We start from the raw sequence: 16,557 nt of genomic DNA on the forward strand, positions 1-16,557 counted from the left end.
GGCCACATTAATTGCATAGTGGTGTTATTGATGCAAAACTTCAGTGTCAAAACTGTTACTGATACAAAATGCACAAAACAAGTACTAGGCATCATAATACATCAAATTATGTTTTGCAATTAATATTACCTTGGTTTCAAAGCCAATATTTCTTTCATTTGCTTCTGACAGTTCCCTCAGTAATTTCATTTCTGTATTAGATCTATCCTGTAAGAAATATATGGAAAATGAAACATTTTATGGCATGAAGCATCATCACAAAGCATTTGAAATAAGAATCAGTTTGCCTAGTATTCTTATGCATTGCATTTTTTTAATGAAACAAGTTAAAATGGCAATTTTGCTATTTTTAGTAACAACTTTTCCATTCAGGAAGTAGGGAAAAACCATTAACTGATTGCCTGAACAGGAAGTCTCCCTTACTAACCCAATGGCCATTAAGATATTTGTTTGTTTTGTTTTGGGTTTAACACCGTTTTTCAACAGTATTTCAGTCATGTAACTGCAGGCAGTTAACCTAACCAGTGTTCCTGGATTCTGTACCAGTACAAACCTGTACTCCGCAAGTAATTGCCAACTTCCCAACATGAATCAGAGGTGGAGGACTAATGACTTCAGACACAATGTCATTTATCAAATTGTCACTGAGAACATACGCCCCGCCCGAGGATCGAACTCACGACCCTGCGATCCATAGACCAACGCTCTACCTACTAAGCTAAAGGGGCTGGCCATTAAAATATTAGCGGTCATCCGCAGACCACAGACAATCATCCTATGAAGTCTAAAGGCAGTAAGCCAAATGGTTCTTTAGTTATTGAGAGGAAATCCTTCAGTTTCACTGTAACCTTGATCTTTGACCTTTTGGCCCCAAAACCTACAGGGGTCATCTACTGACCACAGTCAATGAAACTATGATGTTTTAAAACTGTAGGACTAAGCATTTTCTAGATATTGAACAGAAAACAAATGGTATATCAACAGACAACAAGCAAAACAATATGGCATGTTCTTTAAAGTGGGACATAAAAATTTCTAGTATGAGAGAATGTCTGAAACAGATGGCATACTCTGCAATAAAAGATAACCTTCTACTTTTTCAAACCATGAAGAAAAAGTGAAATGGTTTTCTGAGTTACTGTAGTGCCCTTTGCAGAGATTTAAATGCTGCTACTCAAAATGTACAAAAAGTATTTTGCAACCCCTGTTTACAATGCCTCTGTATGACAAAAACCTCCCTTTAAAGACAATTATTTTCTTCTGACTAAACTGGTTTCTTAGTTAACTAAAATCTCCAATGCAGAAACAAAGTCTCTTATCTTCCCAATGGCATTTCTCTACATAGGTTGTGGATGACTGTGTTCTTAAAGAATTCTTCTAAGAAATAAATAATCAGATTTACAAATAAAAATTTTAACTGCATCTACTTTTTAACTTATTATCATATCATAATAAACAAACAAAAAATAACATAAACATTCATGAGTCACTGACTACAGCTAATTACATGATGTACATCACAACATGATTTTATCAAAGCATCAATTCCCTTGTTCAATTATTCCTTTAGAAAACTAAAAGGACTTTAACTCAGTATACTACAATTTTCAAAGAGCTATCACCTACAATACCACAGTCAATTCTTTTAAGCATTTAAATTTAAACAGAAATAAGATCTTGATACATAATTTATAGACTTGTGTAATTACCTCCCTTTCCCTACGTATGTCACTCTGATGTACAGTGGAAGAGTCAGACAGTTCCTGTTTTAGTCTATTTATGATGACACTGTAGTCATTACACTTCTGTTCTGCTAGAGCTAGTTCTGACTCTGTCATGGCAAGTCTGAAAACAACATTATACATGCAGAATATTCATGATTACCAAAAAAAACATGGATGATTTTTCTACATGGTTGTCACTTGACTAGAAATTGGTAAGTCTGTTTCTCAAGTGGTAGTCACAATCTGTCCAGTGAAAGAGGTTCTGATGTAGAGATTCGGATAAGCATGCATGCATCCATGTCAACAAAACTACATTCAGCAAACTTTATTTGTAAATGTGTCAACATAGTTTTGACCCATGTTCATTTATGATGAAAACAATCTATAAATATAGGGCATATACACACAAGCATCATATTGTTTTGATAATCTTTGTATTGTATTATCTATTATACACTTTCTCTGTCTTGCTAAAGTCAGGATATAACATTTACAATGACTGCTACCTGCCTCAAGTACATTGAATTCTGTATATACAGGAGTACACAGCATTTAAATCTCTCCAAAGAGACCAATACTATTTCTCTTGTAACTATGCAACTCCTGACATATTTTATTTTCATACCATTTGAGAAAATAAAAGTTGTGCATATTCATGAATAAAAACCTGAATATCCTTTACTTCAAAAATATTACAAATAAAAATTCCATATATAAATACGTAATATGTTTTATCAAAACAGTCTGATATTCTAAATGAGCCCATCTCTGAATATAAATGCAAATGATTTTCAACTGAAAAATCTACATTTTTAAATGAAGTATAAACAAGTACATTATATCTACATTCAATACAAAAAAATCTGTGTTTGAATTTGACACAGTCTGACAAAAAAACGTGGTTTTGATTTCAATAAAAAAAATTTCAGTCTACAGTGTTCTGTTTGGACCATCAAGATTTTTATTCCTGAACTCATACCTCAAAAGTCAAAATCACAAAACTACTATGATGAAAGTCGAAACCACGATGTTGAAAGTCGAAATCACAATGGCAAAAACATGAAACTATGATGGTGAGTCTAAATCACAAATCCACAATGATTGAAATACGATATCATTTTGCATTTTCACAATTAACGAGGGCTCAACGCGAAACTAGTCCAAGTGTATATAGAAATGGAATAAGATAGACTAGTTTCACGCCGAGCCCTTATTATAGCAGTTTCATGTTTTCATCATCGTGCTTTTGACTTTCATCATCGTAGTTTCGACTTTCACCAAAGTGGTTTCAACTTTTATCATCTTGCTTTTGACTTTCATCATGCTTTCGACTTTCGATGGTAAAAGTCTAAACCACAATCATTAAGATGAAAGTCGAAACTACCATGACGAAAGTCAAAAGCACGATGATGAAAAAGCGAAATGATACTGCATCTTCATCATCGTGGTTTCGTGATTTTGACTTTCACCATTGTAGTTTAGAGTTTTCACCATCATGTTTTCAACTTTCATCATCGTAGTTTCATGCTCTCGACTTTCAAAACAATGAAGATCAGAAATAAGAATACTGATGGTCCAAACTGAACACCATAGCCAACAAATTTAAATGTTTTTTCAAATAAACTTTATAAATAAACCCACAGCATAACGGTATCAAATCTCAACCACTCCAATAACAAAACTTAAGACTTACTTGGAAGCTAGTGAGTTGAATGCTGCTTTTCTTTCACCTAATGCAACTTGTAACTGGCTGATTTTTGAGTTGGATGACCTAGAAAAATTTACATGTACATCGTTTTTCTGTAAGTGTATTTTACTATAATTATAATACATTTTAATTTACTAAGAAGTAAATTAACTTCAACACATAAAACATGCAGAAATCAAATAATTAGATGGATCTGTGTACTTTACTGCACCTTTATTTGCCTAAATTAATTTACTTTAATTAACAAGAGTCCAATTGTAGAGCTGTAAATAAACTAAGATAAACAAATGACATGCATGACTACTTTCACTGTTTCACAAATTCCACAGTAATATTTCTGGAATAATTAGTAAAATTACGAAATGAAAATAATGAAATGTGCTACCTTTTAGAATCTCGTAACAACTCCTCTTGTTTGTCTATAGTTCCCATCAGTTCATCCATCTGAAATGCAAACAAGAAAGTCTGAACAAGAAAAGGAGAATATTTCTTTTACATTTAAATTTGAAGAAGTCTATATCTTTTTATATGTATTATACATCTTGGCATTATTTGAATACAACTGAAATGCAATGCCCGAAATGGACTTGTCAATAGCCTTACACTGTGTTACATCAGTTACAGCATTGTATTTTATTTGTTGCCAAGATGCAGAATATTACTTAGAATTTTTTCTTTTCATTTTGATAAAGGATGTGAAGGGGGAAACATTAATGAAATAAATAATAATGAAATCTAGAGACTATTCTACTAATATTTCTAGAGATATCAAAAGACAAACCTGTGTAAGTTTTTCTGTCTCTAGATGTTGAAGATGTTTTGTCAGCATAGAAGTTTTCTTATGATGTTCATCTGTGATCAATGCACGGTCCTGGTTCTGACTTAATGCTGTTTCTGTAGAAATAACACAGAAGGAATGTGCTGATTAATCATGGCCTTGATAAATTATTGATAAATTACTCATGACATGATCATCAAACATTTTCATTGTCAACAAATTCCAAGTTCATAACAATGCCACTATAAGTGAGCTAAATCTAGTGATATACTGTGAAATCATTTAATTTCGTGGGCATGAAATTTCGTGGTTTTGGTCAAAACGGCAATTTCGTGGGGATGAAAATTCGTGGATTTCAACTTGTGAACATAAAATGAGTGGGAATTTAAAATTTGTTGGGATATTATTTCGTGGATTGATTCAACCACGAAAATTAGTCCCCCACGAACAATAATGATTTCACAGTACTTGGACGAAACTCACTTATTAAAATCCATTAATTAAACTGCTGTTTTCACCGAAACTAAGATTTAATGCCCAAAAAATTTAAATGATATCACAAAAACTGAACAACCCTACCAATCTCATAAGCACCACAATCCCCTGCATAGTTTCACAAACAACCTAAGTGCTGGAAGAATTTATGGTCATCACACTGCAAATGATACATACCTATAGATTTTAGAATATCAGCAGGAATATTATTTCCAGCCAACTCTATTCGTGTCAGTACTTTATTGGTCTGTAACATTTCTATGATGGCCCTTCCTCCTAACAGTCCAACATTGTTCCATCGTAAATCTGTAACACACATGATGAAGTACAAAAAACACAAATATGCCTTTTTCATTTCATTATGGAAATCAAAAATCAAAAATCATAGAAAGCCACTGAATTCACTCATGTGGGATCTCATAACATTTTGTATATATTTCTAAAGAATTTTTGATGATGATCAATCTAGTTATTTGAACAAATATCAAGAACTCAATTAAACACAGCTAGGATATCAAAGATATGAGCCTACCAACGAGAAAACCAACATAGTGGGTTTGCGACCAGCATGGATCCAGACCAGCCTGCGCATCCGCGCAGTCTGGTCAGGCTCCATGCTGTTCGCTTTTAAAGCCTATTGGAATTGGAGAAACTGTTAGCGAACAGCATGGATCCTGACCAGACTGCGCTGATGCGCAGGCTGGTCTGGATCCATGCTGGTCGCAAAGCCACTATGTTGGTTTTCTCATGGCGCGGCTCAATTATATCTACATTATGACAGCGCCTAGCAACCAAATAAAAATCTGACTATTCTATCAAAGTCCACTTTCAACAGAGCTATTTGTATTAAAAAGCATGTATACCTAATGATTTAATGCTGCTGTTCCCTTTAAGGGCTCTACACAATTCTGCTGCAGAGTCGTGACTGATCTGGTTATTTCGAAGATCTAATGCCTGAAGCGTGTTATTGGCTGCCACACCCTCACAGAATATAGTGAAAGCATTGTCCAACATTCCAAGAGCATTCCATTCCAGACATATACTATGAAATATAAGAGTACATAATGAGCCGTGCCATGAGAAAACCAACATAGTGCATTAGCAACCAGCATGGATCCAGACCAGCCTGCACATCTGCGCAGTCTGGTCAGGATCCATGCTGTTTGCTAACTGTTTCTCTAATTGCAATAGGCTTTGAAAGTGAACAGCATGGATCCTGACCAGACTGTGTGGATGCGCAGGCTGGTCTGGATCCATGCTGGTCACAAATGCACTATGTTGGTTTTCTCATGGTGCGGCTCATACGATCCCTTTTTTTATATTCTATGAATGAACAAGAGCTGTCACTTATGGTGACAAATGCCCCCGCAGCGCATTGACCTTTGACCTGGTGACCTTGACCTTTGACCTGGTGACCCCAAAGTCAGTAGGGGTCGTGTACTCAATAAGTACTATCAGCATGTGAAGTTTGAAGGTCCTGGGTGCAGTTGTTCGCGAATAAAGTGCCTTCATGCAAAAAGTTAACGTTGTGACGAACGAACAAACAAACTAACGGACAGACAGTTGAAAACTAATATGCCTCCCTTCGGGGGCATAAAAATATTTTGATGTTATCCATTTTCTATGTGAACAGTTTTATTCTGTTTAACAAATCCGTTATTACATGCTATGACAAAAAACCTAAGGAAAAGGACCTAAAATGAAAACTGGGAGTGGCTCTTCTTGTGCTGCTACTTTCAAGTTTCCAATATTACTCAACTGATAAGGAAAGCCAAATGCATGTATGGCTTTTTATATCAACCCAAAATGTTGAAACACATACAAAAAGTACATAGTGATACAGAAACTTCCAAAGCAATTTATGGGTCTACTACATAAAATTTGTGTTGCAACTGTATAATGTACCACTGGTTCTGTTTTCTGTCTACTGTGTTGATTTTTAAGTCACACTACCATAATTTATATCCACCTTCCACTTCTAATGATGGAGGCAGACCCCTGACACCCATCTAGACTTTATTTCACACACAGGCTGGTACTTGGGTAGAAGCACCAACCTTTTGCAAGCCAACTGGATAAAATGAAATCATTTTATCAGGATTACGGACCTAATGCAGTCAGAGTGCAGTGAGAAGCAGTATTCAAAGTCACAGACCATTACCCATCAGCCTAAACATCCAAAATGTGCCACTTAATAATGAGTTTGGGATATTCTTCTATTAACACATTTCAAAATAAATATACTTCTATGATGGAGAAGAAAGCCTAAGTGACCCTCAGGACATTCTGCAGGCACCAGTAGACACCTGGACAGAGCCACAGACCATCCACAAGCCAGCTAGATATCTTTTATCTTAATTCATTTGGAGGGTTTCTAAGTAAGCAATCTTTGGCTCTGGCTGAGTAACAAGCTTTTCTATATATTCTAGAAGACTACATTAGTGTTTTCATATGTAAATACTACCGGTACTTAGAATTCACGGGATCACTTTGTTTACTCTTTATTTACAATTACTGACAATTATTTATAAATGTACTTTTTATATTTTGACATATATCTAGAGTTACACCCTTAAAATGGAAATTAACAAGAATAAGTTACCTTACTATACTTTTATTGTGTCTCAACATTTTGCCAAGTGCTTCAGCAGCTGGACCTCGTATGTTGTTACCCTGTCATACAGAGAGACATTGCAATATTGTTAGAAATACAACATAGGACTACCATTGTAGACAGTCCTTCTGTATCAAAAAACTTTTGTAACTCAAAATTTAAATATGAATACTGCCTAGAATTCACTGAAAAGCATTTTGTACCTTTTTCATTAAAATTAATATGGAATGGAGAATTTTCTAAATTAAACAAGAGCTGACTCGTGACAGAATGTAGACTTACACAGTCTGTTGAGATTAAACATTTCCCATTTTTTTTTTTTTAAATATATATCAACTTTTCTGTGGTTCCCTTTTACTATGGCTTATCTCAGAGACACAGGCTAGAGATATTGTAAATTTTATCAGAAAGGGCTATCAGAGAGGATTTTATGGCCAAGTGCTTTACATGTAATGACTCTAATGACTGATGCCAGTCTAGACAGAGTGCTCAGATGTATGAAAGCTTGTCAGTGAAACTGATATTCTATCTAAGAATAGGTATATTGTAAAAGGTCATATAAAAGTTATGTGACTTGGTTCTGTAGTCTTTTTTCAATTGCACCCAACACATATGCAAACTTTCAACCAAGTACCTGCATTAGTTTTGGAGAAAGTAATTTCCATGCAAAACATTAACCTGCATTTTCCAAGTCCAAAAATGGGTATTACTGCTAAAAATCAATTCAGAGTTATGGGACATGCACATTTCACCGTGTTTAATCCTCCTCAATAACTTGTTTAAAGTTTCAATTCAATATCTGCATTGACTTTGTAGTGAGCAATTGTACGCAAAACTTCAACTTTGATTTTCTAAGTCCTAAATGGGGGCATTATTTGTTAAAATCATGTAAGAGTTATGAGACCTGATGCCATAACCTTGTGTTATTACCTGAAAGATGAGTGTGAAGTTTTTAACATAGTATCTGCAATAGATAACAAGAGTGCCAGAATGTCACAATATATGCCCATCACAGCAAATTTCTTTACACTAGCACTTGTATTTGCAAATGGAATATGTTAATTTTGTGGTAAAATTTACTTAATTATTGTAATTCTTTTGTTTTTCTAAATCCCCATAAAAACTCCTTACCAGGTAGAGATACCTTAAAATACACCTAAAATTTGAAAGTAACATCTATGTTGTACCACAGAAAAGTGGTCTTGGTTTTTCCCTACGGACAATTTATAAAAAAGTTACAATATAAGTTATTTATAGTAACAACTAAGAGAAGCTAATCTTTTATAAAAAAAAAAAATAAAAAAAATCCCCCCCCCCCAAAAAAAAAATTGTAAGTCTACACAAATATCCTTACCAGGTAGATATAGGTCAAAATACACCTTAGAATTGGATGCAACATGCTTGTTGTATTACAGAAAAGTGGTCTCGTTTTTCCCCTATGACTAGTAATGAAAAGTTACAATACAAGCTATTTATAGTAACAACAAAGGGAAGTAATTCTAAAGAAGGGACCTGTGCATGACACTTTGTCTCATGATGGTGTATAATTGTACATCAAAATCCCTCCATGCATCAAGAAGAAATGCTTCAGACAAAGTCATTCTTGTATCTGACCTTTGGCCACTAAGTGTGACCTTGACCTTAGACCTAGGGACCTGGTTCTTGCGCAAGACACTCCGTCTCGTAGTGGTGAACATTTGTGCCAAGTTATATCAAAATCCCTCCATGCATGAAGAAGAAATGCTCCGGACAAAGTTTTCATTCTTGTATCCTTTGGCCTCTAAGTGTGACCCTGACCTTAGACCTAGGGACCTGGTTTTTGCGCATGACACTCTGTCTCATGATGGTGAACAATTGTGCCAAGTTTCATCAAAATCCCTCCATGCACAAAGAAGATATGCTCCGTACAAAGTCATTCTTGAATTTGACCTTTGACCTCTGTGTGACCTTGACCTTAGACCTAGGGACCTAGTTCTTGCTCAAGACACTCCGTCTCATGATGGTGAACAACTGTGCCAAGTTTCATAAAAATCCCTCCATGCATGAAGAAGATATGCTCCGGACAAAGTCTGTGGACACCGCCCACCCGCCCGCCAGGGGCGTTCCCATAATACGTCCCGTTTTTCAAGCGGGCGTATAAAAAGATGAATTGTACCCTCTTAAAACACAACAAAATTGTGGTATGTTTGTTTATTAGGTTTTTTTGTTTTTAAGGATCAACTGATTTTTTCTTTAAAAAAAAATACCTTATACATGTATATTTAAATTTAGGGCATATACACCCCCACCCCACAAGTTTAAAGTAAGAGGCATAACTCTTGAATCATTGCAGGTAGAGTTACACATTATGTTGAAGTTTGAACTTATGTGCAGTGTCACTATGAGCAAGTACAGCAATTTTCAATTGACCACCTTAATGGAGAAGATATTGGACTTCATAAAAATCTTTGACCATAAAGGATGCAGACATAGGAGAAAGTGCATTAGCCTTCATTATTTTCTGGATAGTCAAGCTAAACTTTAGAAGCATATCCCATAAAGCCATTGCTATGGTAACCAATTTATTGTTACTTCAAACATCCATTTTTGTCAAAGTGAAAGGCAAAAAATAAATGTATTCATGTTCTTCACTGAGCATCAGTGCTCAGCTGTATTTTCTAAATTGCTTCATGAAAATTCCCTAAAATTGTATAACTTAGTATCTGCTTGAGAAAAAAAAATTTCAATTAAGTTATTAAAAATTGTCATTCCCTTTAAGAAAATATGCTTCAAAAATGTGTATTTCATAATCAATACTTTTAAGAAAACCAACAGAAACTTTTACTTTTCTTATATTTCTCTACTTTCTCTATCTGACTACTAGTAAATTTATTTTCAAACAGAAAATTGAGCAAACCTTCAAATCCACTTTTCTGACATAAGTATTCCTGGAAAATCCATGAGATAAACCTTTGACAGCTGAAAACAAAGGAAGAAATGAATGATAACATTTTAAGCCTTTAAAGCACCTTTCTATCTCCTATATATCAGTAGTATTATACAAAATACTGATATCAAACAATGTTCTAGATAATTAACTCCCCTGATATAACCAACAAATACATGTAATCTGATATTGACAACAAATATTACCAATTTGAAAGTGAAAAATTTACTAACAGCTATAAAAATTATGTTTTAGAAACTTTTCAAACATTCAGAATCACAAGTATTTAAAATTATTGTAAGTCTTTGATTTTTTATTCATGAACAAAAAATAAGAAATTTCATATTTAAATTTTGAAACCATGTGATTATGACAAAAGAAAACACCTAATATATAAATGGCCTGAATAGTCCCATTAGTGCCTGAATGACCCTCGGTGGTCCGGGGTGCAGGCTTCAAACCTGTAGGTGATTAGCGTCACAGTGGTTCAATTCCACCTTTCAGGCGGAGAATACACTTTTTCTATAAATCCTTTTATTCAATCATGGAAACAACCATAATTAGCTCTATTCCTGCATATTTACGCAATTTGTAAATCATAATTATACCCATATAATATAATATACTTTAAAATTATAGTTTCTCTTATGTATGGTACATGAAATATAAAAGACAGTAATGTTGGACTGACAAAAGTAATTTTTTGGGACACAGAAGTGTTTCACCATTAATCTGTCTACTTTTGTCAGCTGGAGCATTTAAAACCTGTAAAGGTAGTAAATCTGTTTTAAGACAAGGACAACAATTACAAAATATATATTTAAAAAAATGACAAATCATAAATCATACTGAAAATTGCTGATACTGGAAAAACAAAACTGAGCACTTTCAAAGTATTTAATAATTCAAGAAATTTGGGAAAAATGAAAATTTGGGAAAATCATTTCATTTTACAAAGTAATTTGTTGCAGCTAAGAACTTTATTAACACTGGTAAAGTGTTAAAACCAATTCTCTAATCTGAAACTGGTTTAAAATGCTATTTCTTAAATTTTGCTGAAAAACAAGTTCATGAATAAGCCCATAGTGACTATTTCATGGTAACTTTGACTTTGATAACAGAATAAACAGGAATTTTATTTGTTGGGAATTAATTCTGAAGATTGGCACAACCAAAAAAATCCATAAAATCATTTCCCCGCAAATAATTATGAATCAAAAGAATTTAAAATCTCACCATCTTCACTAAGCATGCAGTCAGCAAACTTGTATTCCACAAATGTATGATCTGCAGCAATAATCTTCCCTAGCACAGCACATGTTTTACTGGTCAAACTATTGGTGGAAAGGTTCATCACCAACCGCTCCTTCTTAGATGAATGTTCCAAGCTGAAATCAATGATTTTGAATACTTTTGCATATTTATTTCAGCTTGATTGTCCTTTTATACAACATGTACATATTCCTACATATTTAAAGTTATACTAAGCACAAATTTCTTATTTAAAAAAAAAAGAACAGATACTGCAGAGAATTTATTATTCTGAGTTCAGACCCTATGTTTTTACAGGAGATAACTCCTGAGGCTATTTAAATTTTATATAATTATGTCCCTTTTCTTCTCAAAATCATACTAGATAATCAGAGCCAAGAAAGATCATGTCAGAATATATACATTAAGAGAACTGGTTAAAAAACAAGAGCACCGCCTTGCGGATGCTGACGACGCTCATCTGATTTTTTTTGTGTAATAGAAATATTGTCCTACCCACGATTTTCTAAGTCTAAAAAGGGCCATCATTCTTGCAAAAAGCAGGATAGAGTTATGTTTCCTGATGTACAGTGTCCACTTATGATGGTGAAAAACTGTTGCAAGTTTTAAAGCAATAGCTTTGATAGTTTATGAGAAAAGTCGACTTAAACATAATACTCAACGAAGAAATTGATTTTCTAAGTCCAAAAGGGGCAATAATTATTGCAAAAAGCAGGATGGAGTTATGTTGCTTGCTAAACAGGGTCAGCTTATGATGGTGAACAAGTGTTGCAAGTTTCAAAGCAATAGCTTTGATAGTTTAAGAGAAAAAGTTGACCTAAACATAAAACTTAACCAAGAAATCTGATATTTTATAAGTCCAAAAGGGGCCATAAATCTTGCAAAAAGCAGGATGGAGTTATGTTTCTTGCTGTACAGGGTCAGCTTATGATGGTGAACAAGTGTTGCAAGTTTTAAAGCAATAGCTTAAATTAAATTTGATAGTTTAGGATAAAAGCTGACCTAAACATAAAACTTAACCAAGAAAACTGATTTTCTAAGTCCAAAAGGGGCAATAATTCTTGCAAAAAGCAAGATGGAGTTATGTTTCTTGATGTACAGGGTCTGCTTATGATGGTGAACAGGTATTCCAAGTTTCAAAGCAATAGCTTTGATAGTTTAGGAGAAAAGTTGACCTAAACATAAAACTTAACCAAGAAATCTGATATTTTCTAAGTACAAAAGGAGCCATAAATCTTGCAAAAAGCAAGATGGAGTTATGTTTCTTGCTATACAGGGTCAGCTTATGATGGTGAACAAGTATTCCAAGTTTCAAAGCAATAGCTTTGATAGTTTAGGAGAAAAGCTGACCTAAACATAAAACTTAACCAGGCAACGCCAAAGCCGACGCCGACGCCGACAACCGCTCAAGTGATGACAATAACTCATCATTTTTTTTCAAAAAATCAGATGAGCTAAAAATAAAAAAAGATCATCTAGTCAGTAGCCAGACTAAAAAGTTATGTAAACATGTGTGTTATTTAATATGCTAGGTTAAAATTAAAACTGTACAGAATTTAATAAATACATCTATAAACACATACATTAAGAAAGCACTACCACCAGAAAATCTGGATTTTTTATAAATAAATGACAGTTGCTAAATGGATTTGGGAAATATAATAATGAAAGGAAATAATGTGTTTTATAACTTTTTATGAGGTAACAATAATCTTTGGGAATGAAGGATCAGCTTGAAATAATTCTAATGTTATATTTGACGCAAATGATCTGTTAATTATTAGCGCAATTTGGTGTCACTCACTGGATATAAAAAGTGAATTAGTACCATAATTATGTCAAGGCGAAATACATGGAAAAGTAAACATGTTGCTTGTTATTGTTGGTATCTTAGTTCAATGTCCTCTAATATTTGGCATTATTTTGTTTCTGTTGTTGATTTTATAAAAAGCAGCCCTTTAAAATGAATACTACATGTATAGGATCAACGCAAATCAGTGTGAAATGCAAGTTACTTAACAATATAGAAAAAAAAGAATACCTCTGTTTTGTCATGTCTTTCATAAACATTACCTTTTAAGCAAATTAACCACACAATCTTGAGCTTCAAGGCCATGTTCTTTGCACAATCTTAAAAACCCGTGCTTGAACTCTTCTACCATTTTCCGTTTTCAGGAAATTTGAAGCTGAAAGAGATGAAGAATATGCTACATTTGTTACACAGACACAATTCGGAGCTCATTATTTGAATAGCTATTCAATATAATCACTTGACATTCCTGTGACAGGATGAAGTAAAAGAAAAAACAAATTGGCAAAAATCAACAATTACAATTACCAGCACAGATTATTTGACTGGCTACATTGTAACAATGTAGGTGCAAGAAAAAAAGCAGCACTCAAACAAAATATATCTGTCATATTGTAAAACATCGGTACTATATGTATGACTGACATGTCAAATTAAAACATTTTCAATGTTAATCTGTTGTCTTATAGCCTACTGCAGATGAATGCCTTTTGTGTAAAAGATTGGCTTTGTCGGACCAAAGTCACAATGGGTTATGATTCTGTAAAGAAATAGTTATGATACTTGCACACTGCATTTACTACCAAAGTCCTCTATCACTGTGTAAAAGACAGACAGACAAGACTGCCTGAGTTACCCCTAGAACAATGGCTACATACAAGTATTGGACAGCTTGACACTTCCTTTCTCAAGAGTAAGAATCACTTTTTATTATCAATTATCAAACTTTCTACTGGTAATTTCTTTGAACATGGCTGTGATTTAATAATGTTGCACTCATCTATTTTCCTAATAAAATCAATCAGCAACGACTATTTTCTGACATTTCATATGACATTTCAAAATAAATATCTAAAAGCTGCAAAACTTTGACCATTCTTCAAAATGGAATATTTGTGAAACATATTTTTGTAAATAACACCAGTTTAAAGTTAACTTAAATGATAAACAAAAATACACAAAAATCATGTACATTCAGGATAAAAGCTATATAACTTTTGTGCAGTTATTGACATATAACATCTTTTAAAATGATATCTTATTGGACTAACGATAATTGGCTGGTATTAATATATATGCAGTAATTGCGCTGTCGGCAAGTGGCATAAAATCTGCACACACTGCTTGAGCAGATATTTCATTTTTAAACTTATATACTTATATATACTTATATTATATAAAAGATTTTACAGGAAAACAACATATATCCTGATGCAAAATTTAATTGACCCGAAGTTGCTATAAAATCTAAATCCTATGTATTGTAGAATATTATTGATCAGAATCAATATATTTGGGCATTTGTAAGTAATTTATGTGGATTCTGAGTTTGATCAGAGCCTGTAACTTAACTCTGATATGTCAATCAACATAAAATAAATATATACGAGACACAATGATTCTATTTGAAACTTGTGTAGTTCTTTAGTATTTAGCCTCCGATACTAGGATTATGGAAGTTCCATATTTCTAGACAACTCTATGACTACGAGTATTTAAGAGGCATCAAATATGTTAGGACATGCATAATTATAAATGATGTTGTAAACTTACTTATTTCACTTAAAATAGTGATTTTTCATGCCTGCCGTTTTATTTCGTGTTATCGATCCGGCATTTTGGGTTAGTATAATCTTTTAAAAACGATATATTAATGGCGGCGCGCAGAAATATTATAGGGTCAAAGTTAGATTTAAAAAAATATTCTATACTTTAAATTTTATGAGTTGATTTTGCTTGTCACTTGAGTTTTCGGCGAAGAAACAGGTGAAATCAACACCCGTATACATACGTTTTTCTTTCCAACCATACTAATTAAAAATATTTTTTTTGAAAAGTGGCAGACAAATGTAGAATTATATTCTTAATAAAAGCTCAAAAGGATTTTAAGAAATATCCATTCCTTTAGATTTTATGACTTGATCATTGTTGATTTTACCAAAGAAGTATAAAATACATAATAAATTATTTTTATAGCTCTGTGATTTTGCCTGTCACTTGAGATTTTGGTGCAGATAGAATCAACACCCATATATGTTGATTTCATAACCATACTGAATAATCACATTTGGTCATCATGTTACAAATAAAATGTCAGGCCTGAATTGATGTAAACATGTCAAGTTGATATGTGACAAATGTCAAGTATGAAACTAAACTAAAGTTTACAACATCATTTATGCATGTCCTAACATATATTTGATGCCTATTAACTACTTCCGTAATCCTAGCCTATCCTCATAGGGTTGTCTAGGAATATGGAACTTCCGTAATCCTAGAATTGGAGGCTAGGATTATGGTACCGTAATTGTAGCCACTGCCATTTTAGCATTGGGTTATGCACATAAATTGCTGAATTTGTTTGACTGCTGAAGTAATTATCAGGTCATGGCGGTAACCGCCGATAAAATTTCATATTCAGGCAAAAAAAAAAAAAATAGCTGTGTTTCTGCTGGCATGGCCAAAAAACGTAGGGTCGGTATTATTATTATTTTTTTTTTTTGTAGCATTATTATAAAGTAAATGCAGCATCCCTTACAGAAGCAAGCCTCTGTGGCGTACATGCTGCGTATTTGCTGTGTATATGCCGCGAACACAGTAGTATGCCAGAGGAGTACATTTTACATACACCGCATGCCGCGTACATGCCGCGTACTATTTCGGCGAGTACACAGCATATACGCAGGAGGTCACTAGTACACTTCAAGTACGCAGCACAGACTCTGAAAATTTAAGGAGTACACTGCATGTACGCAGGAGGGACTTGTACAAGAAAATAGTACACTGCATGTACACCGCAGATACTTTGAAATTTGTGCAGTACACTTCATATACGCGGGAAAGACTTGTATAATTTCTTTTGGCATTTATACTTAGTTTTTTTTTTATAAGTTAAAGTCTGAAGTAAACTTCATATACGCGGGAGGGACTTCATGCAGGAAGGATTTGTACATTTTTTTTTTTTTTTTTTGGAAGGAAGAACTTGATTTCCGAGTAACTTTTATCTTAAT

General features: G+C 33.7%; 1 protein-coding gene and 1 non-coding gene across 3 annotated transcripts in view; one reads left to right on the plus strand and one right to left on the minus strand.

The window, feature by feature from the left end:
* LOC123564699 (leucine-rich repeat-containing protein 45-like) overlaps window positions 1-16,557 on the minus strand; it is a 56,939-nt gene that overhangs the window by 12,171 nt on the left and 28,211 nt on the right. For both annotated transcript variants that reach the window (XM_045358447.2, XM_045358448.2), the window contains exons 2-12: window positions 13,591-13,703; window positions 11,482-11,633; window positions 10,216-10,277; window positions 7,308-7,378; window positions 5,569-5,747; window positions 4,883-5,011; window positions 4,214-4,326; window positions 3,818-3,876; window positions 3,418-3,495; window positions 1,710-1,845; window positions 130-207 (exon numbers count right to left, since the gene is read on the minus strand). In XM_045358447.2, coding sequence (XP_045214382.2) covers window positions 130-207; window positions 1,710-1,845; window positions 3,418-3,495; window positions 3,818-3,876; window positions 4,214-4,326; window positions 4,883-5,011; window positions 5,569-5,747; window positions 7,308-7,378; window positions 10,216-10,277; window positions 11,482-11,633; window positions 13,591-13,679 — 1,146 coding nt within the window. In that variant the 5' untranslated portion in view covers window positions 13,680-13,703. The remainder of the gene's footprint in view (window positions 1-129; window positions 208-1,709; window positions 1,846-3,417; window positions 3,496-3,817; window positions 3,877-4,213; window positions 4,327-4,882; window positions 5,012-5,568; window positions 5,748-7,307; window positions 7,379-10,215; window positions 10,278-11,481; window positions 11,634-13,590; window positions 13,704-16,557) is intronic.
* On the plus strand, window positions 10,666-10,752 carry Trnastop-uca (transfer RNA opal suppressor (anticodon UCA)). Its single transcript has one exon. It is a non-coding gene; the product is annotated as a tRNA-Sec (tRNA).

The sequence above is a fragment of the Mercenaria mercenaria genome, chromosome 2 (assembly GCF_021730395.1).
Source record: "Mercenaria mercenaria strain notata chromosome 2, MADL_Memer_1, whole genome shotgun sequence".
Lineage (NCBI taxonomy): Eukaryota > Metazoa > Mollusca > Bivalvia > Venerida > Veneridae > Mercenaria > Mercenaria mercenaria.